At 43.9% G+C, this 22,114-nt stretch overlaps 1 protein-coding gene across 2 annotated transcripts in view; it reads left to right on the forward strand.

Annotated features, from left to right (window-relative positions):
- The window catches only part of plxnb2b (plexin b2b), a 112,118-nt gene extending 90,211 nt beyond the window's left edge, over nucleotides 1–21,907 (forward strand). For both annotated transcript variants that reach the window (XM_088924302.1, XM_088924301.1), the window contains exons 17-36: nucleotides 112–291; nucleotides 1,399–1,513; nucleotides 2,642–2,869; nucleotides 3,391–3,567; nucleotides 4,151–4,287; nucleotides 4,861–4,961; nucleotides 5,701–5,930; nucleotides 6,269–6,450; nucleotides 7,165–7,231; nucleotides 8,068–8,214; nucleotides 9,214–9,370; nucleotides 9,876–9,976; nucleotides 11,070–11,154; nucleotides 11,647–11,798; nucleotides 13,664–13,824; nucleotides 14,451–14,598; nucleotides 15,255–15,319; nucleotides 15,459–15,534; nucleotides 15,809–15,883; nucleotides 16,202–21,907. In XM_088924302.1, coding sequence (XP_088780428.1) covers nucleotides 112–291; nucleotides 1,399–1,513; nucleotides 2,642–2,869; nucleotides 3,391–3,567; nucleotides 4,151–4,287; nucleotides 4,861–4,961; nucleotides 5,701–5,930; nucleotides 6,269–6,450; nucleotides 7,165–7,231; nucleotides 8,068–8,214; nucleotides 9,214–9,370; nucleotides 9,876–9,976; nucleotides 11,070–11,154; nucleotides 11,647–11,798; nucleotides 13,664–13,824; nucleotides 14,451–14,598; nucleotides 15,255–15,319; nucleotides 15,459–15,534; nucleotides 15,809–15,883; nucleotides 16,202–16,306 — 2,689 coding nt within the window. In that variant the 3' untranslated portion in view covers nucleotides 16,307–21,907. The remainder of the gene's footprint in view (nucleotides 1–111; nucleotides 292–1,398; nucleotides 1,514–2,641; nucleotides 2,870–3,390; nucleotides 3,568–4,150; nucleotides 4,288–4,860; nucleotides 4,962–5,700; nucleotides 5,931–6,268; nucleotides 6,451–7,164; nucleotides 7,232–8,067; nucleotides 8,215–9,213; nucleotides 9,371–9,875; nucleotides 9,977–11,069; nucleotides 11,155–11,646; nucleotides 11,799–13,663; nucleotides 13,825–14,450; nucleotides 14,599–15,254; nucleotides 15,320–15,458; nucleotides 15,535–15,808; nucleotides 15,884–16,201) is intronic.
- Nucleotides 21,908–22,114: the final 207 nt, after the last annotated feature.

Here is a 22,114-nt window from a genome sequence, read left to right on the forward strand (position 1 = left end):
CTAGCGTGACTTCACATCTTGTGCTGATCATCAGAGCCAGGTATTATTTCTCGCTGTGTGCAGGCGCTGCTCTACTTCAGTGTCTCATCAGTGTTTTTCCCTGCCTTGCAGAGTGAATCTTGCCCGCGAGATTCAGTGCAAAACGGGCCCATATTCTGGAAACATGCTGTCTGTCCCGCTGGATGTCACTGTGAACTATGGGGGAAAGACATCAAAGACTGTTGGCAAAGCATTTCAGTTCTTGGAAAACCCTAAGGTCGTGGACTACAACCCTGGGGAGAGCTTCATGTGGTGAGTCCTTTCCCTCAAGTCATGGAGTGCAGATGTTAGCAGCCATTCACTGAGTGATCCATAGTCGTACCAAAGCAAGATGTTGTAGTGCAGACCAGTGCAGTTCTAAAGTTTAAAGGTTTTTAATTGAATGTTCTAATGAAGAAAGTAGACTCAAATGTCTACTCTGCTCTAACATACGGGCTTTTTGATCAGCCAACCTCTTGTGTTACCGTTAATGTCAAGATGGAACATGTACCTAAATGCATAATGTAATATGTGTACATGGTATAGGGATATTTTAATAAACACAGAATACATATTCCGTATTCGTAATCTCAGACTCTTTTCAGTCAGCTAAACTAGTGACTCAGGTGGGTAGCTGCGTCAGCATCAAATCACAGATGTGCTGCCTGTTTTCCTAACATAAAGGAACTGACTGAACTCTACAGCAGAGACCTGCCAGCTTGAAGAGAAAGCATTAGTCAACAAGTACAATGTAGGACTGTATTACGAAAATTGATATATTGGCATACAAATCTTTTTGTTCTATTAACATTTTTTTCAATTTTAGTAACTGCAGCAGACGCTGCAGCATTTAAGATGCATTGAGCGACCAAAAGTCCCTCTAGGGTCTTGGGTCCACAAATTATAATGTCCCAACAAGTAGCTGCAGACCTCTTCAGAACCATCATTAGCACGTGTCTGCAACTTCATAATAGCAAATGCAACTATGACAGGACCCGTTTCCGAATTCCACGGGCAGTGGCACCCGCGCGTAACGGACAGATCAGGGGTCACGTCTTCGTGATGAGCTACAAAACCTCACCCATAGTTTGCATGACACTGGTGACCCCCACTTCCACTCCTTCCCTGTCTCCATGGGCGATAGGGCTGGGAGTGAAGTGCACACACACTGTCATGCTCATCAGAATCCCATCTGCGGGGGGGGGGTATCCGGGTTTCTAAACCTTTGGTTCAAGACAGGGGCCAAATGGTCATTTTTGGCATTTATTTTTTTGGGCTTTCTGTTGTATTTTATTACTTGTTTTTTGGAGGGGGAGAACTTTTTGTCCCAAAATGGAAGTCAGGCTGGAGTGTGATAATTGTCACCTTCTTGTTCTGTAGTGGAGGGAGGAACATCTCTGTGTTTGGCCGTGGGTTCGATTTGGTACAGCAGGCTGTGATGAGAGTGGTGCCCTCAAGCATGAAGAATACCGATTCAGGTTCCAATAACCAAACGGTAAGGGGCTTGAGTCCCGTCCCTGAATTTGAAGCAGTCAAATTCAAGTCCTTTTCTCTTTCCCTCCCTGACCTTTCCTGTTAAAAAAGTGCACAGTTGCACTTCCAGGACCCATTGTACTCGGACATCCTGTAACGAACTTTAGAGCAGCGCTGTCCAGTCCTGGTCCTGGAGGGAGCTCTGTGTCTACAGCAGGGGTGTCCAGTCCTCGTCCTGGAGGGAATGCTGTGTCTACAGCAGGGCTGTCCAGTCCTGGTCCCGGAGAGGGCATTATAACTTCAGCATTTTCAGATCTGTTAAAGCAGCAGTCCCTGAAGAGAAGAGAGACATTATTAAACTGCAAAGGAACAACTAATAGGTTTATTCCATGCTGAAAAAAAGAAGAAAGAAAACACAACGTTTCGGCCGTGGAGCCTTCTTCAGGTGTTAGGGCATTATTAAACTGGTCCAGTAAGGCCAGTAACTAGCTGGTTACTGAGTTGAGCTGGAACGATACTTTTGACCCCTCCAAGACAAGGACTGGACAGTGATGTTTTTGCTCTGTGCAGCCCTCTTGATGTGCACAGCTGGGGATTGATAGTAGTCTGACATTAATGCTTAATCATTTCAGCTGCCTATCTTTAGTTTTGTGTAAGCAGGTGCAAACAGCATCGCACGACCTCAGTGTCTGCTAAAAAAACTAAAATTATACTGCTTGACAAAACAATCCGCTGTGGGATATACAGACTGGGTTGAGCTGGTATCATCTCCTCTTGGATAAAGGGACATAAAGCTGTCTTTGCTTTTTTCCAAAAATCGAGATATGGGAAAAATGTTTGTCGAGTTTCTCATTTTATAACCCCTCACTTGTTTTTTGATCTCCTTTCTTCTCACTTGAGTACAGAGTGTTTCCTTCCTGCTTTATTGTGGCATTTGTGGTATTCTGTTTCTGCTAGTCTTACGGTACGTTCCAGCAGCAAATGGTAATACAATACTGTACATTCCAAGTACTAATTGTGGGCAAGTGAGATTTCAAGGCTTGTCACCTCTGGGTTTGTGAAGACATAGGCAGCAGATATACAGGCAGTCAGCTGGTGGTGGAAAGGTGGTGCTGCAGTGCTGTGCGTCAGCAGTTGCCTTGTCCTGCAGTTTCACGAGCCAGCTCATTGGAAGAACGACACCGTGATCGAGTTCCGCTCCCCGGCAGTCAGCAACGAGTACGAGAACGACGACCTCAACACCTTCATCATCCTGGACAACCTGGAGGTGGACCTGAAGGACATCAAGACCGATGCGAAGTTCGAGTACCACTCCGACCCCACGTTCCAGAACCTCACGAAGACCACCATCTCTGAGAACAGCGCCATTTCTGTCAAAGTAAGTGCCAGCGCCTCTCTGGAAAGAACTTTGATAAGCATCTGCAAACCGTTTCAAAAGTCTTCATTTTTAAAAGGTGCCTTGCTAATATGGCAAACTTGCATATAGCTCTTTGCCCGTTGGTATTAATGCCAAAGATTGCACATTTAATGTCCTTGTTTTTGCAACTCACTCATTTTCTTCTGTTGTGAAGAGAGTTTGCATCTCTTTTTTTTACTTTTGCCTTTGAATGTTTCTAAATTCATGCTGAGGCCTGGAAGTAAAGTGCTAAAAAGGGTATCAGCCCCTCCCTTTTTAATGCTTTGTCACTGTGGTGTGTATTTGTGCCTCAAAGGTGTGCTAGGTGTGAATGTGCACTGTAAACATGGCCTTCAAGACCATAAAACGTAGCATTGAAACTGAATAGCACAAATGGGTGTTCATTTCAGGGATGGGGTGTGGGCATGCGTTATCAGTAGCAATGTTATTGCGATCAGCTGCACTGTAATACTGGCACCACAACCTATGCCTTTTCCCCACAGGGCAAAGGTTTTAAAAAAGCCATGACCAAGAAGGAGGCCGAGGCGTTTGTGGGAGATAAGGCCTGTGAGGTGACAACCCTTGAAGACGACATGATTTACCTGAACCCTCCCACGGAGCGGCCCACAGCCCAGTTCAGGCGCCCCAAGAGGGACACCAGCTCCAACCTGGACCTTTTAGTGAGTGTTGAAGCTCTGGGGGAAGTCTGAGATCACTACATCTCTGGGATGTGCTGCCCCTTATGAGCGACAACAGTGTAAAACGAAGAAATCCAGCAGCAGTGAACCTCACTATGAAGGAAACATGCATTCTAATATGTGTTTTTGAATTGGGGTGATGTAATTGGTGGAGTGCCACAGGGACCTGCATTAGGACCACCACTCTTGCTAATTTATATCAGTGATTCATTTTCTAAGACCGCTAACAAGGTAAAATGCAGAAAAGCACAGAAGGATTGACACTCTGTAAATACCACAAAGGCAATTAAATGTTTTTAATTTTTTTTAATTTATTCAGAGTTCAAGGCAAACAACAACAACTACAGATCATGTGAAAAGGTTACGAACTGTTACATGCAGGTAGTGAAAGGTTATCCGTAACATAGAAAACGCTAAGCTTGAAGAACCCATCTATGGAACAAACCCTGGTGGTTGTGCTAACAGATCCGTTTCATCCTGGAATGGTTTATCACACCCTAGGCCGATAGAGATCCTGCCCGTATCCCATGTCAGTTACACGTTTACTTTCAATCTGCTCTTTCAGATAAAGTTTGGAAACGGAGAGTGGGTGGTGGGTAAGGTCAGCTATGAAACAAAAGACCAGGTTCCCCTCCACATCATCATCCCCGTGGTGATAATCCCAATGTTGGCCATCATCGCAGTCTCCATTTACTGCTACAGGTAAAAAGCATCTCCTCCCGTCCTCCCGTACACTCACATGGTCAGCAGCAGTGACCACAGCCTTCCCATCCGGAACTACTGACTGACTCATCCACCAGACAGGAGACTGCTCCCTCTACCTGTTGCGTGGTCGTAGAATCAGCCTTCATCGTTGTACTGTGGTGCTCGAGACCTGATGGTGTACCCCAAAGATAAATGTGGAAGTTTCTCAGTGTTACCGTGACAGCCTTCTTGAATCAAAACCAGATTTTGTATTAAAGATCCAACAGAGATTACTAACAAATTCCATGTCTCTTGAAACAAAGTGATGCATGAATCAAACAAATAGTGAATAACTAAGGTACAGGGGGATGAGAAAAAGTAAGTGGTCCCCTAGTTTCATGACCTCAGTTAAGGGGATCATGTTTAGGTAATAAGGTAGGTCTTGGGGGTTGAGGTTGGAAGGCCCCACCCTATAGAAGATCAGGAGTGTTTTGAGTTTGGTCTTCACCCTGCAGAGCACGACCTAAGGGAGTCTCTGCGATTCCTGCGTGTGCGCATGTCTCTGCCTGACCCTGTTGCCGCGTGTTGCAGGCGGAAGAGCCAGGAGGCCGAGCGGGAGTACGAGAAGGTGAAACACCAGCTGGAGAGCCTGGAGGAGAGCGTGCGAGACCGCTGCAAGAAGGAGTTCACAGGTCGGGGGGGGCTGTCGCTCAATGAAGCCTCTCACTTGCGCACAACATATTTCTCCCGATGCCCATTGATCGCTTTTCTCAGACGAGCTCTTGAAACGTTTGAGATGAAGTTCAGGCTTAATGTTGAGGTGCAGCAGTGGAATCTGTATAATTCAGCAGTGATTCCACACCTTAGAGTACCTTAACCCCAGTGTGGCTGTTTAAATCTCTGCCCTGATCTTTTGTCACTGTCCATTTTACTGAAGATAAAGCTGTTTGAAAGGAAGTGTGCTTGTGCAGGATATTCAGCAACAACAAAACAAGGTTTGCTTCTGCAGGCTTCATGATGCTCTAAGATTGCTTTGTGTCAGTGAAGCACGGTCCCACGTCACAAAACCAGTCATGGTGATGATAAATTTCCCATCTTGATCTGTTTTTTTGTGGAAGACTGTTTTTAATCTGGTTCTCAGCCATAATTGAAAGTCTGACTTGAGTTTAAAATTAAATGAAGGGTAGGTAAGCGCTGCTTTCCACTCGGTGTGTACTGCGTCTGCCTCAGAACTGCAGCGTTCCTTCTAAATATTTGAGCTGCAGTGGAACTGTAGGGTTCTTTCTAAATGTTTTAAGGAACAGCAGTTCCTGGATTTGGCAGGAAGTCAATCTCACTTTCCCACCTCCCTGAATCCTGTGATGTTCCCGGTGTGTGGGACTTGACTTGATGGTCTCCTGAACCAAAGTCTGTGTTGGTTTGATTTGACAGACTTGATGATCGAGATGGAGGACCACACCAGCGAGCTCAACGAGGCGCGAATCCCCTTCCTCGACTATAAGACTTACACCGATCGCGTTTTCTTCCTGCCCTCCAAGGACGGGGCAAATGACGTGATGATCACGGGCAAGCTGGACATTCCTGAAGCTCGACGAGCCACTGTGGAGCAGGCTCTCAACCAGTTCTCCAACCTTCTCAACAGCAAACCCTTCCTCATTAATGTATGCAAACCGACACCAGTCACGCTCAACGGCCTGTCACTCACTGTACCTGTTTAGCTTCTGTGTGCTGTCCCTGCCTCTGTGTCCACTGTGCCCTCTCAGTGTGTATGTGCTGTCCCTGCCTCTTTGTCCACTGTTGAGGCTCGGTGTGTGTATACTGTCCCTGCCTCTGTGTCCACTGTGGGGGCTCAATGTGTGTGTGTATTGTGCTGGTCACTCAGTGTGCCCTGTCCTGCCTCTGTGTTCACTCAGTGTGCACTGTCCTATTTAGCATAGTGGTAGTAGTCCTGTGAAGATCATTCAAGTTTTGTTTCTGTGTTTTCTGTCCCGGTGAGTAGTTTATCCGCACGCTGGAGGGTCGTCCTGATTTCAACGCCCGAGCAAGAGGCTATTTTGCCTCTCTGCTGACAGTGGCCCTGCACGGCAAGCTGGAGTACTACACGGACATCATGAGGACGCTGCTGCTGGAGCTCATGGAGCAGTATGTGCACAGCAAGAACCCCAAGCTCATGCTGCGCAGGTAAGCAGTCGTGCAGCAAGAGTTCTCCCGCTCCACTCGCACACCAACAAGTGTCAGTCAGAGATATCGTAGCATTAAAGATCCTCACATACTTCAGGGTGTTGACCCAGTCAACCCAGCGACCCTTCAGCAGTCAGCAGTGAAACTCAAGCTGGCACACACAAGTCGAAACTCATGGAAGGCAATTTAAAACCAAGAACTGAGGGGGGCAGTTCTTTACACAAAGAGTGGTGGGAGTGGGGAACAAGTTGTTGAACCTGATGCCTTGGCTTCTTGCAATTAACAGCTGGAGGAGATTCTTGGGACATTAAACCACTAACTAGCAAACAGGCTAGATGGGCCGGATGTCCTCTTGTTTATCACTGTTCTTGTGAAGTTAGTCCTGTGTGTTTTGGCAGTGGATGCGAGGGCCAGGGACGGTGCTACAGTCATAGTGATTTTACATTTTCCTTGTCAGTGTGGAAGGAACCTCTGTTTGTTCCCTTGCAGGAACCTCTGCTGATGTTATAGTGTTGTTTAATGAATTCAAGAGGAGTACAGTGGGACTGTACAGACAACCAGCATGTTTACTTCCATACTGAGAAAATGGCATTTTGTGTCCTATACATGGTCAGGTTTTGTTAGGAAACATGCGTCCTGGAGACACTGCAGTAAGTCCTTGTGGTAAGCTTATTGTAGTTATGGTTCTATCTTCTCTGTTCCTTCTGCCTCCAGGTCTGAAACAGTGGTGGAGAGAATGCTTTGCAACTGGATGTCCATCTGTCTTTACCAGTTTCTCAAGGTAATGGGGTTGGAGTTTCTCAGTACAGGCCTTGCTTCAAGCCTGTTGCACAAACAAGGACTGTCCTGTGATTTTCCTGAGGTCTTAACAAAATGATTATAGTAATATTTGCAAGCAAATTCAGTCTGCATAACTTGCATTTCAGCTTTGTGAAGAAAGGGAGTTTTATTTTTTAAAAGTCATTTTTCAAACTCGATCCCAATGGATTCCAAAGCACCTTTAGGAACCCACTTCATCCTTTCTGAACTGCACCCATTTCAACTGTAGGCCAGCAGTTCCACGGCACAGCACATCAGCTGGAGAAGTAACACGTTGCTTTAGCAGTTAATCGAAGAGGGATCTTTAAGTGCAAACCCAAAGTGAAATTTAGTCAGGACACCAGGGTTAACACTCCTGCACTTAGGAACAGTGTCATGGCATCTTAATGACCACAAGCAGTCAGGATCTTCATTTAGTGTCTCATCCAAAGGGCATCACTTCCTACAGCAGTGTCCTTGGTCATTATTCTAAAACAATGGTTTGGTTTGACTCTGGTCCAGAGGCAATAGCGCCACCTACTGTTTCACAATCGCTGCTAATGGCCACCTGGTTTTTCTTTGAGGTCTCTGACCCCAGCACTACCCTCTCCCAGCCTTCCTCGGTTTCTGAGATCTGACAATTTGAGGCTACAAGGCGTTGGGTTTGTAGTTCATGCCATGAACGTTCCTAACGGAAACGGTAATCTCATCACATGTGCTTCCCGCGGCGCAAGATCGGATAGACGGGACGATGAGCGCGTGAGGAGTGTGTGTCTGCACCAGCGTCAGCCAGGCTGTTGTGTGTGTGTGTGTGCGCAGGACTCGGTAGGCGAGCCGCTGTACAAGCTCTTCAAGGCCATCAAGCACCAGGTGGAGAAGGGCCCGGTGGACGCGGTGATGAAGAAGGCCAAGTACACTCTGAACGACACGGGGCTGCTCGGGGACGACGTGGAGTACGCGACCCTGGTGAGTCCACCTCCCCCCGCGCGGCGAACCAGACCGGACGCACGTGCATGCCCAAGAACAAACCGATACAGTTCCTTTGACCTGCGTGTGATGTCTGCGTGTCTCCTGACTTCCTGTGAGGTCTGGCCTCGATGACACACACGCGTTTATACAGTACACACACATGCCTGAGTAAAAAGTTTGTTTACCCTTAGGAATTATATTGATTTCTGCATGAATGGCTCCTTAATGTGATCTGATCTTCATCTAAGTCATAATTATAAATAAAGACTTATTTAAGTCTTAAATTTATTTAAATAAAGTCTTATTTAACAAACAACAGACACCATTTTACATTGCCATATCTTTTTTGAACAAATGGTTTAAACGGTTAAACGCTTATTTTGTCCTAGGGTTGTAGACTCTGATTCTAAGTTGAAATGGAGTCTCACCCTGGTCATAAGGGGAGCCAGAGGCAGGGTTTTGAGTTTATATCCCAGCAAGCAGTTTTGCTCTTGGAAGTCAGTGTTTATGACTCAGTTCTGAGCTGTTTCTAACACTCTGAACTTTTCTCTAATCTGTGTTTCTCTGCATAGCACAGCTTTTGCTTCTGTAAGAAATCTAGAGACCTTTTTGGAATATTTTTGCTTAAACTTTCATGATGGAGCTGGGTACCACATGCAGCTTAATGACAGTGAGCCTATAAGCATGTACCTTCTGACAGAAATGTGCTCATACAAGTTTAAATTCCCACACGTTTGAAGTCTACAATTTCAGTCACATGGAGTTTCTAGAAATCCTGCCTTGTATCTCGTGAGAAAGTTTGATTTCTCCACCATAGTAGTTGGTTATCATTTCTGCTGTGCTTAAAAAACCTTTTTTTGTCTCCAGCTACCGACAGTTAGCTTTTCCAGTACAATACCAGTTGTATGCAACACTCCAGGTGAAAATACTGCATATACACTACCTGTATAGTAGACACAGAGTTGTCCTGTGGCCCAATTGCACTGTTTCCCTCAGACCCTGCAGGTACTGGTGCACGGAGAGGGCCCGGATGTCACGCTGGTGAAGGTGCTGAACTGTGACACCATCTCTCAGGTCAAGGAGAAGATCATCGACCAGGTCTACAGGAACCTGCCCTACTCACAGAGGCCCAAGGTGGACAGTGTGGCTTTGGGTGAGAAGCCTGCCTACCTCACAGCCCAGCCTTGGGGAACTACTCTTGGGTGAAGCAAACACCCTCTTTTAACAGACTGAAAAGCAAAAATAAAAGTACAGCACAGCGTGTTTTAAAGTGCTGATACGTATCTTGCAAACTAGATTTCTGCAGACTGAAAAGCAAAAATAAAAGTACAGCACAGCGTGTTTTAAAGTGCTTATTCGTATCTTGCAAACCAGATTTCTGTAGACTAAAAAGCAAAAATAAAAGTACAGCACAGCGTGTTTTTAAAGTGCCAGTTGTGTCTTGCAAACCAGATTTCTGCACAATATCGTAACGATGGACCATTTAATCCTGTAAAACTTTAAAAATGACAAAACACTGTAGCATTTAATCATGCAAATCTTTCCCGTTTTAAAAAATGATTAAGGGAGTTTAAATGTCTTTTTGCAGGGTTTGCAGGGTTTTGGTGCTAAGGTTGCGAACTGAGTGTTTGATGTGTTTATCCTGCTCTTCTCTGCAGAGTGGCGCCCTGGTTCCACGGGGCAGATTCTGTCCGACCTTGATTTGACCTCCCAGAAGGAGGGCCGGTGGAAACGAATGAATACGCTGGCACACTATAACGTGAGTTCGGCTGCACTTCATTACTGTAATAATTAAGGCAGCAGCCATATCACCCTGCACGTCCCAACTGGCAGCTCACTTAAGCTCAGCAGGTGTGAGCCTGGTCAGTACCTGGATGGGAGACCTCCTGGGAAAAAAGTTGCTGCTGGACGAGGTGTTAGTGGGGCCAGCAGGGGGTGCTAACCCTGCAGTATGTGTGGGTCCTAATGCCCCAGTATAGTGATGGGGACACTATACTGTAAACAGGCACCGTCCTTTGGATGAGACGTAAAACCAAGCTCCTGACTCTCTGTGGTCATTAAAAATCCCAGGGCGTTTCTCGAAAAGAGTAGGGGTGTCACCCTGGCGTCCTGGCCAAATTTCCCAGTATGTGGTGAGCATACTGATGCACTGTGGCTGCCGTCGCATCATCCAGGTGGGGCTGCACACTGGTGGTGGTGGAGGGGAGCCCCCATTACCTGTAAAGTGCTTTGAGTGGAGTGTCCAGAAAAGCGCTATATAAGTGTAAGCAATTATTATTATATTAATAAAGCAGTTGCCTTCACTGACCTGGTTATGCGTCAGTGGTAGGGCAATTTTACGGCAATTAACTGGAACATTGGAGCGCAGAAACTTGCTCAGGGGTGCAACTATATAACCGCAGCACCCACTTGGGATTTGAGCCAATACCCTCTGGCCCATACTCTAGGACCTCAAGCAGCACTTACACAAAGGCTCTGAAGAGGTTCTCCAGCAACAAACAGTAGAAGAGCTGATAATTAGTGGAATACAAAACCTGCTGTAGGCAAACAGGAAATTAAGAGACTACTCAAGAATATGAATTGAATTGTAACGGTATGAGTAAAACAGGTTTTATATCTAACAATATAAATATAATTGAAAGCCCCTTTCAATTAGCACTAGTTTAGAGATTTATAAAACCACGCATTCAAGGTCATTAATTCCACATTCTTAGTTAACATTACAAGATAAAATTTATATCTGTGACGATCACAGCGATTCTGTTTTTAGATTTTATTCTTTCCTCTTCAGACGCCTTCTAAACCGGACAGCTTTTCACCAGCGCGTTCACCGGTGCTTCTGTGTCTTTCAGGTCCGAGATAACGCCATCCTGGTTCTGTCCAGAGTCCTGCACCCCCAGCAGCCTGATGAACAGCACCAGGACAACCACGAGGAGCGTGAGTAGCACAGACAGAGGGCGGCGTCTGCAGACTCACCCCTCACAGCTGTCATGACCAAGCTACACAGAACAGCTCTGAGGATGAATTACTTAAAAAATTCATAGCTTTTTTTTCCCACTGGAATAAAAGCTTGTGTCTGCTCCCGGTGAATTAGATGTTTCCAAATCTCCACTTTCAGACCCTCTTGATCTATAAAGCCTAAAAACTGCTAACTAGCAAATGTCAGGTATTTACCTCCATAGCATTATAATTTATCAGAAAGTGTAAGGCCGGTTTTTGGATTTTGAAACTATAATTATAGTAATCATATTATAATATTATATTTATAATAATATAATTATAAACTAATTATATAATATTTAGTTATATCATTGTAATTTAGAATGTAAAGGCCTCCTGCTTGCTGGAAAACGCTTTTTTTGTAGCCTGGTTAGAAAGGAGTCTTGCTCAGGACGTCCCGCTGACGGTTGCTGCTCCCTGTCCCGGCAGGTAACGCTCTGCTGGAGGACGACAAGGTGTTCCACCTGGTGCGCCCCGCGGACGAGCTGGACGACGCCAAGTCCAAGCGGGGCAGCATGAAGGACAAAGCCATGACGAAGGCCATCACCGAGATCTACCTGACCAGGCTGCTCTCCGTCAAGGTAAGCCAGGGGCTGGCTGTGCCATGTACCGGACCGAACGGCGCTGAGGTTGAAAACAAAAACATTTTGCTGTGGGGGAAAAAAAAAATCAGGTGTACTGAATGGGAAAACACAATGTCGCCCCTCTGCACTGATTTAGATATTCCATTACTTAGTGATCCAGTTTAGGAGATTTTACAGGAGGACTCTAGACTTAAAGGAGCAGTGCTGTCCCAATTTCTTAAAGCAGTTATTTAATCTTGGTAACAAATTTATTGGCGATGTAGAAAAATGTACAAATTTAAAATTAAGCACAAAATTGTGAACTTGGTGAAAATACCGTAAGTCGTCATGTTGTCACAAACCCCTGGTCTCACCCAGGGGCGAGAGCTAGAGTTCCCGAGAACTGTGACGTGAAGCAGCCCTTCCTGCTCACTAGTCACTGTAATGACTGATGTAATGTGATGTACAAGTACAGTTTGTGCAGAGAATATTTCACCACAGAAAAGTTCCAATGTGATCTGCATGCAGAGTTAACAAGTAGTATTTATCCACAAAACTGTCTCGAAGTTGAGAGCAATATACAGTATCTATTGGATTAAAAGAGCTGTATTCACAAACCTGCTTGTTTATAATGTCATTGGGCCGCTTCACCCAACTGGAAGTTTTGTTTACTCGTTCTGAATCACTGGACATGGTGCTGCACATACCTTGAAATGTCTTCTATCTTCTGGTGTAAATTGGAGGTTTTACAAGTTACTGTGCACATTTTACTGTTATTGTGGTTTGAAATGCACTCGTCAATGCTGATTCTTTCTAACCCCTTTAAAATGTTTTGGGAATAACTTTTATCTTCCTTTGGATGAATGTCAACAGACATCAGCAGAAGACTACTGGAACTGCCAGATATATTCTTTTTAAATAAACATTTGTCTGCCATTAAACAGCACAGTGCCTTATTACATGACTGTGAAATAAAGATAACCCTGTAATAAGAAAAAACTAAATTTTGCTGTAGAAATCACAAGAGGGAGTCTGTTTTATTTCCTTGATAAACACAGTTGCATTTCCCTTAGTTTTACAATAGAGGCTCTCCTTGAGTCTGGTGTCCTGATTTAAACCAATCAAGACTGCAGCCACCTGAGAAGCTTATCCAGTAGCTGGCTCTACTGCCCTCAGGTTCTAAACAGAGGCGACTGTGTCCCAGGCAGTGGTGCAGCTATCTACAAGTTAATAATAATAATCCTTACACTTAAATAGCGCTTTTCTGAACGCTCCACTCAAAGCTCTTTACAGGTAATGGGGGCTCCCCTCCACCACCAGCAATGTGCAGCATCCACCTGGATGATGCAACAGCAGCCAAAGTGTGCCAGTACGCTTACCACACATCAGGGAGGAGAACAAAATGATGATGCCAATTCATAAATGGGGATTATTAGGAGGCCATGACTGGTAAAGGCCAATAGGAGATTTGGCCAAGACACCTGGGAAACACCCTGGGATTTTTAATGACCACAGGGAGTCAGGACCTCGGTTTTATGCCTCATCCGAGGGATGGTGCCTTTTTACAGTATAGTGTCCCCGTCACTATACTGGAGTATTAGGACCAACACAGACCGCAGGGGGAGTGCCCCCTGCTGGCCCCACCAACACCTTAGTTTTTCCTTGAGGTCCCCCTCCAGGTGCTGGCCAGGCTCACACCTGCACACCTGCTGGGTTTCAGTGGGCTGCCGGGTGTGAGCTGCAGGGTGATACAGCTGCTGGCCAGCAGGTTCCTGTGCTCAGTGCGCTGCAGCAGCCCCTGCTGCACGTCCCAGTGGGGGCGGCGGGTGGAGTCTGCTTCAGTCCAGCGAGCAGAGCTCAGAGTCAGCGCTTTGTGTTCCCAGGGCACACTCCAGCAGTTCGTGGACGACTTCTTCCGCAGCGTGCTGTGCTCTGGCACCGTGGTGCCCCCTGCGGTCAAGTATTTCTTCGACTTCTTGGACGAGCAGGCGGAGAAGCACGAAAACGTAGATGAGGAGACCATCCATATCTGGAAAACAAACAGGTAGGAGCTGGGGGGGTAGGGCAGTGCACGCTGGCACCAGGGTTGTTACGCTAATGACAAGGAGTCTGTTCAGCTGGTATAATTCTTTCCACAAGGACCAGTTTGCCACAATATTGGTGGGGCTGTAGCAATAGAATTTAATTTCTAAACTAATTACTTCCATAACTTTGTCATTTATCATGAAGTGTAAGAAGAAATCTGTCTGTTTTTGTATTTTGAAATGTTTAAATCTTTAAATCTTCAATTCATGCTTTTCCTTTATTACTGTTTAAAAAAAATATTCAGTGAGTAATACTTGCATCTTGTTTGCCGATGCATTTTCCATTAATAAACGCCTTGTACAGAACAGAAGAGTACGAAAAATCTGATCAGTTGATCGAGATCATTGAAATATCTCTATCAATAACAAATTCTGTGCAATATGAAAATAAAGTAATGTGCATGTGCTATGTAGAATGGGATTGGTACATGTGTGGGTATAGGTAGGTTGTCTGTAAGTTCCAGTGTGCTCCTGTGTTGCAGTGCAGTGGACGTCTGTACAGTTTTGTGACCGTGTGTAGTGCATCTCAGAGTGCTCTGAAACCCTGCCAGTGTGCATGTTGTCAGTGGGTCTTGTGTATTGACAGCCTGCCCCTGAGGTTCTGGGTGAACATCCTGAAAAACCCCCACTTCATATTCGACGTGCATGTGCATGAGGTGGTGGACGCCTCGCTGTCGGTCATCGCTCAGACTTTCATGGACGCCTGCACCAAAAGCGAGCACAAGCTGAGCAGGGTGAGACAGCTAGCCAGACACATTAACTGGGGGGATGCCTGAGCAGAGCGTGGGGCCCACTGCGTGGGGCCATACTGTCTTCCTGAAGAGTTACTGTGGCATGTAACTGGAGCAATGGGTGGTCACGGATGTCTTTTGGCTTATGCATCACTGTGCTCCACAGTCAGTTCTCTGAAAGACCATGTAAGAACATAAGAACAGATACAAACCAGAGGCTGCCATTTGACCCATCTCGCCCATTTGGTAGTTAGTAGTTTATTCATCCAAGGATCTCATCCAGCTGTTCCCTGAAAGAAGCCAGGGTGTTGGCTTAACAGCATGGCTGGGCAGCTTGTTCCATATTCCCACAACCCTTTAGGCAAAGACATGCTGTAAAAACCGTTCAGACAAACAACAGTGTTAAGTGAACTGAATGACGGGGAATAAATCAATTTGCATTTTTTCATGTTGAATTTAGGATGTGACAACGAACCAAATTGTCCTGAGTTGGATCTTGTTAAATAAGCTTGGTAGTGTTTGCTCCAATAATCTAAGGTTGAGCAGGAGGTTGTTTTTCCAGGACTGTTTTACAACACTGCACTGTTCTCGAGCGGTTAACCAGTCAGGAGTTTTTAGTCACCAAAGACAAAAAAAAACACTTTCTTTTTTCATTTCAGGATTCACCAAGTAACAAGTTGCTCTATGCAAAGGAGATCTCCACATATAAAAAGATGGTCGATGAGTAAGTGTTTCCCATTTTGTGCCTCATGTGGTCTTTTACTGGTCTGGATTGTCACTGGGCTGTGACTTGCGTCACGTTGCAGATTTGTGATCTTTTCACAAATTAACTCTCCACCCTCTTTTTTCTCTGTGCCTCACAGTTACTACAAGGGTATCCGCCAGATGGTGCCAGTCAGTGACCAGGACATGAATACACACCTGGCAGAGGTGTCAAGGGTGAGCAGTACACCTTCAATAATGTATCGCCCTCTGATTTGTTTTGCATGTATAGTACATCGTCCTACCCTCCGGGTGCATTGTTCGTACTCTTAGCTTTGACGCTTTTGACACTTTTTGTCTACAGCCTGGGGACAGCTGCGCAAGTGTCCATTTGTGTGTTTTTTACTTAAAGGCAGTCCTTTCCCCTAGATCTTCCAAGATGTTTGCAGATAGTTCCCCAGCACACGAGGCTCCCTGTCACCCAGCTAACCGGTTGTGGTTTGTTTCCCAGGCTCACACAGACCAACTGAACACGCAGGTGGCTCTGCATCAGCTGTACCAGTATGCAAGCAAGTACTACGACGGGGTAAGCAACTCCTGTTTGCTCCACCTATTGTCAAATTGGGAGATTTTACATGTTCAACAGTTCAGCCATGACCTTAGTTTGAACGATTTTCTTCACGGGGGGGGGGGGAATGCTTGTGTCCTAACCCAAATGATCTTTGAGTCCTTTGCATTTTCATAACATTCTTGACCCGAAAAATATTCTGAAAAGTGCTTTCTGGACAAAACGGACTCAAAGGATTAGTTCAATTGAAAACCAGTGGCTGTCGCTGGGGATTTGTACAGCAGTCTGTTGTGTTGTAGAATAATCCAGTGTACTCTCTCTCTCTCCCTGCTGCAGATCATCAACTCCCTGGATGAGGACCCAGCCACACAGAATAAGCAGCTGACTCTGAGACTCCAGCAAATAGCAGCAGCTTTGGAAAACAAAGTCACGGATCTCTAACCTCGGTGTGGGGGAGTGGGTGGGCAGGGAAGCAGTATGGGCCGTACTCACACTGCGGTTTCAATATTAATGGGGGCTTATTTCACTGGTCTAGATCCCTCTAGATAGGCTGGAGTCGTGCAGTCAGTCTGTTCCAGCGGAGGAACTGAAGAACTAGAGAGACTCTGTGCTGAAAGGCCACCTACATTGCGTCCTGACCAAAGCCAGTCTGAACATTGCAGACCTAAAACTGCAGCTGGCGATCTACAGAGATGGAATCCGTGGTTGATCAATTAAAATAGTTATTGGGGGGGGGGAATATCCTATTAATGTTTTACCAGAAGAAAAAAAAAATACTGCAAAGACTTATTGGGAGCATTTAAATATTTAAATTATGGTAAGCTGTCTTAATATGTATTTTCAGTTGCTTCACCATGGCTTTAAAATTGTTTTACTTTGATATGATTTCTGCTCCTTTGACTGATTATACAGTAGGTGACTTTATACTGTAACTGGTCAAATGGAAACTAATCGTTCCCAGGAAGTCCTCCTGGTGTATACAAGTTACAGTGCCCCCATCACCATGACTAAGAGTAACACCTTAAATGCAGAAATCGGTCAACACCTGATTGCACAAGGAGTCTGCTTCTCCTGGTACAGAAGTATGTTTTTTGCACATTTGGTCGTATCTGATGAAAATTAGGAAAAAATATGACCAGAACATTGAGAATTTTCGTAAGGTTTCTAATATCGGTATGACAGAGAATCCTGCTATTGATCTTGAAGACAGCTGACAGAACCAGGTTATTTTATTATCACAACCGAAACAAATCATACCTGGTGATGCGTTAGTGTCATGGTTTTGTGTGCCACTGATATGAAAGAGCGCTCAGAATGTTAAATGAAATAAGCCCTGCATTAACCACTGAATGTCCTATAATCAGATGTTCAATTTCTTCTTATGTAGAAAAAATGGTATTATATATTTTTATGGCACAGTCTGTATTCAGGAAGCTTTTGTAAACTTAACTTGGTTTTAATGATAGCCACTGTCTCTAATGAATCTTGGTTTCCGTGAGGTCGGTGTTATGAAGATCGAAGATCGAGGGTGGTTTCAGACCTCTCTGTACTTCTTGGCTCTGCCCATGTGTCCAGGAGGTCTCTGCTGTGATTAGCTTATTTGTCCCATTTTCCAATGTGGCCACACTGTCCACTTTGGAATAAATGAATTAAAGCAGCAGTCTACATTCACTGACCAATGTGGTCACTTGTGTCTGTATAAGCACAGGATAGGAGACACCTGGAGACCCATATAAAAATATAAATAAAAAAATCCTTTTTTATTTCCTTTTCTGTATTGTCAGTCCAGTCACTGCTTTAGAGCCTTCAATAATGAAAGCACCCATGTGCACAGCATACATTGAGAAACATCCTTGTGTTTCTCTTACTATGTTACACTGTTGGACAATTACTTGCTCTTGACTGAACGTCTTTTTGATGAAGGAACTAAAATCAAGAGTGCATTTTCAAGAACAGTAATCATGCTGTAAAATGCTTTTTGACCTAGCTTTTCAGCCCTTGACCAAACTGAAAACAGAGTGTGATTTTTACTGCCGTTTGGGTGTGTTAGCTTTGACTCATGTTTAATGTTGTATTTTCTACCAAAAACAAATGTTTTGGTCATGATCAAAACTAGGGTCTTGGACTGCATCAGGGGTTTTGGAATCTGTTTTTTGTTCAACCCAGCTCTAAGACTTGCAATCAGACTCTGAAGTGTTTCATAGTTAAGTGTACCTCTAATGGGATGAATCATGAGAAGGCCATAAGGAAAGTCCTGTATATGTCTGAGAAAATCATTAGTTATTAATTGGCTACATAAGTTGGAACAAAAACCAGAAGAAGAGCGACTAGATGAAGACACTGGTTTTACAGTGTGTCTTCAGATTGCCACAGTTTAAGGCTGTAGAGAAAAGGCAGTCCTTCTCCTGGACGAAGAGATGCTTATAATTTAAGGAAACTGGAAACTTGCTGGAACCCAGAACTGGAGACGGGGAGCCCCAGTCCTGCTCGTGGAAGGTGTCTGGAGCGCTTTCAGTCCAGATGGGTTCAGACCAACCTGAATCTTCTTATTATTCGCTTAATTTGGAAAGTTTTAACAGCTTCTCCCAGCTACATGGGTGCTTCTGCGTGTCTAGAAAACCTGCAGACACACCAGGACACAGGATGGGAAAAAAAGCTTAACACACCAGATCAAATACACATATTGCTTTTTAACCCAGCGGTTAAAATGAGGTATACCAACTCTTATTCAAATTCCGTCAAAACGCATGAGCAAGTGTAGACTTGCCATCATTTTGTTTGGGGATTATTTTCACCATTTACTTGGAATACAGTTGTATTTCCTCCTGTTAAACATTGAGTTTCCCAGGTTGCATTAAATTATTTTTTGTGTGTAAATAGGATTGTGAGAGGGTGTTGGGTTCAGACAGTGTGGCAGCTCTTGTATGAACTACATTCCCAAAATGCAGAATGGAGACTGATTGAATGGGCTGATTGTCAGTGCCTAAGTGACTGCACCAATGGGAGAGATGAAAGGAACCGTAAAACAAGAGTGATGGAACTGGCATGGTTCTGAGGGAACTTTCTAAAGCTTTCTGGGAAATGTAGTTCAGAAGAGAGCTGTCATCTTGTCTGAGCTTTCCATCCTCTCAAAGGGATATTCTGTTCTTTCAGTCATTGTACAATAACAGAGTATTAGATTGCCCTGTAGGGCATGTGTCTTTTTTTAAAGTTTAAAGGAACAGCAACCACCTGTTCTCTGTAAACACGAGAGCTTCAGTCTTGGGTTAGTGAACAATATGTAACTCGGTCTCAGTGTATTTTTTACTGGCTGCAATCATTCCATCTCCCAAAGAAAATGACTAGGCCTTTAGACTCTCCCAAGAATTTCAGATTTTCTGGGGTGTGAAGATAATCTGACCTGAAATGAAGAACCCCAAAGGAAACTCTCAGTTCAACTTCCCTTTTTCCGACAGTCTGTGGCTCATCTTTAACTTTGATTTCATTGGGATCTGTAGGTTTGTTTTTCTTATCAGTCTGTGCTGGTTTTTTTTTGCAAAATTTAAATTGAACAACCTAGTTAACATGTGAACTAAATACATAATAAAACGGTACATTTTTTTTCTATTGAAAGTTTCAGAAAATAAGTTTTACTTGCATGAGCTGTCAGTACTGTTGATTGTGCTCGTCATCTGAGGCTCTGTTTTTAAATGTCTCGGCCTACAATGTTTACGGTTGCACTTTTTAATGATTATTCATGCATTTTTCTTGGTTGCACTTTAGAAATTTCACGCAATTGGCTGATCTTTGCTTTACTATTCAGTGATTGCAAGAAATCTAATCAAGTTACATGGCATTTCATATGTTAACATACAAAGCATTTATTGGTTTTAAATCAGCTGTATATTGATTTAAATATATTTCCTCATAGATGTAGTCGCATATTTGTTTTTAACTTTGAATGTTTACGGGCATAATTCTCTGTGTATTTAAGGTCAATGCTTAATAATGGTGATGATGATGAAACCATTTAACCAGATTAGTCAGTGGAGAGCATCTTGGCTTTTACAATGAGTAACTGGCAAGAGTTCTGTATACACCACTTTCGCACAGTTGACAAGACAGGGCAAGAACAGCAGATAATAGAATGAATAGGTATGGCATTGCGGTGTTGACAAGGGCAAGTGCATAACATTTGACCAGAGACAAGTGTTGCAGGATTCCACTCGGATTGCGATAGACCGTAATATTGGGTCTTCCAGCTTGACGCGGACATCAATACCGCCTTTAGCTTTACTGCCGTTTTAAGTGTTCCGGGACGTTTGTCACTTTGTAAAGTTACAGAGAAATACCACTACAAAATCCGCTGAATGTTTCACACCATGTAGGTTTGTCAAAACTGAGCAGCAAAACCAGGACCTTCTAGTGCCTCTCTGGATGCTGCTTTCTCTTAGGAGAATGAGCTTTGAGGTGACATGTGGGCAATTCATCTGTTCAAGTGTTTGGATCTGAAACTCATGGACTGAATACCATGAACCGTTTAACCGTTTAACAAATATTCCAGTACTGACAGCTACATGCCAAGAGACTTGCATTCCTTGAGCCAAAATGTGCCTTAGTTTTAAGAATGCAGCAGTTTTGAAATTCTTAGATGTTCAATATGGCAAGGAGCACAATGTCCCAACATTCAGATTTTTGCTGCCACTGTTAATTGTGCCAATTTGTGTAAAGAGTACATCAAGTGAAAACACAAGACACTACTTAATATGATTTTTATACAGTTTTAGGGGTTTTGTGTCGTTACGTCTCGGACTTTGGTAAGCCTGAAGTTTGTGGAGCAGCTTTATAGTAGTAAGAAATCATCTACTAACTTGTATAAAAATAATTGCTTGACTTCAACTGCAGTCTTTTTAAAAGAAAAATCAAAGTAGATAAGCGATACATGCAATTCCAGATTGTCCCTGTGGTGTTTTTTGATGTATAGAAGTTCTTGGTAACAGGCCGTTATTATTGAACTTGCACTGCGTATATGAAAATTGCTGTGTATCTGTACTCAACGATAAGAACTTTCTTTGCTGCTGTGCAGTTTTGTTTTCATTTAATATGACTTCTATCTATTGTAAAAGAACTTGGCATAATGTATTTGAAATGTGTATCCAAATGAATTCTAGTCCTATGCATTGAGTACCTGAGACTTTTATCAAAACCTTTTCCTCCTCTTGTAAATGTGAAGCAATAAAAGAAACTCTGACAAAGTTCAAACTGATTGTGATGTGTCTCATCATGAGGACCTTGAATAACTGAATGATTTTCTGCCTTCTAAGTGCATGTCCATCAGAAACTCATCAAGAAGGTCTGTAGGTGAAATAAGATTTGCTATGATGTTATAATGTTAAAACCAACTTTCAGACTTGCACTTAGGACAAAGAAAATGTATAGTTATTAAAGCTCTCGTTGAAAGATTCCTAAAGCCTTAAGATTCATGTTCATATTTCTGAAGTTTAATAAGTCTCTCAAACACATTAAGGCAGCACAGTAACAGATTTAGGACATGCAAGGTCTTTGAACTACAGCATCGTAAGACAGAATTCTACTGTTTTAGCTCTCTATAGCACCACTCTCAACTTCATGGAGGGTCTTGAAAGACTTGTCTTCAGTTTCTTTTATTATTCCACAGTGATTCTGTGATTAAGCTCTGGGCGGTGTTCTCGTGTACAGTACGTGATTTAGCTGTGGAGGGTTGGAGCTGGTGACATATCTGTATGTAGACGTCTGCTGTGTTTGTGACTGGCCATACCGATGTGATTATCCTCAAGTGTAAAAGCCAGCAACTTCCAAAAGCTCTGTGTCATCGCTGAAGTATGTGGCACTACACGTTATCCTGCACTCAGAACTGCATTTTCTTCATTTGGGAGACTCTTAAAGGCAAAAAAAAATGTATTTTTTTTTCCTTCAGCATGCAAACCACTTTAAGACCTCCAGCGATGACCAGAAAGCTTTGTAAAATTATTCTCCTTTAACCACTAACTGCTTCTAAAAAAGGTCCAATAAAAATAAAATGGTTGCCCTGCCTCATCTTTCATCATAAGCTACTGTGCTGCTCTGAGATTCTCAGAGATCACAACATACTGGGATATGGAACTCAAAATGCATGGTTTATACTACTGGACATCCAATCATCCAATACAAGGTTGCTGGGGGGCCTGTGAGAATTATTAGGATACCAATGGGCTCTGGAAATGTATAAATGTAGAGTGCTTCCAATTCCCA

The sequence above is a fragment of the Atractosteus spatula genome, chromosome 8 (genome assembly GCF_055471065.1).
Source record: "Atractosteus spatula isolate fAtrSpa1 chromosome 8, fAtrSpa1.hap1, whole genome shotgun sequence".
Taxonomy (NCBI): Eukaryota; Metazoa; Chordata; class Actinopteri; order Semionotiformes; family Lepisosteidae; genus Atractosteus; species Atractosteus spatula.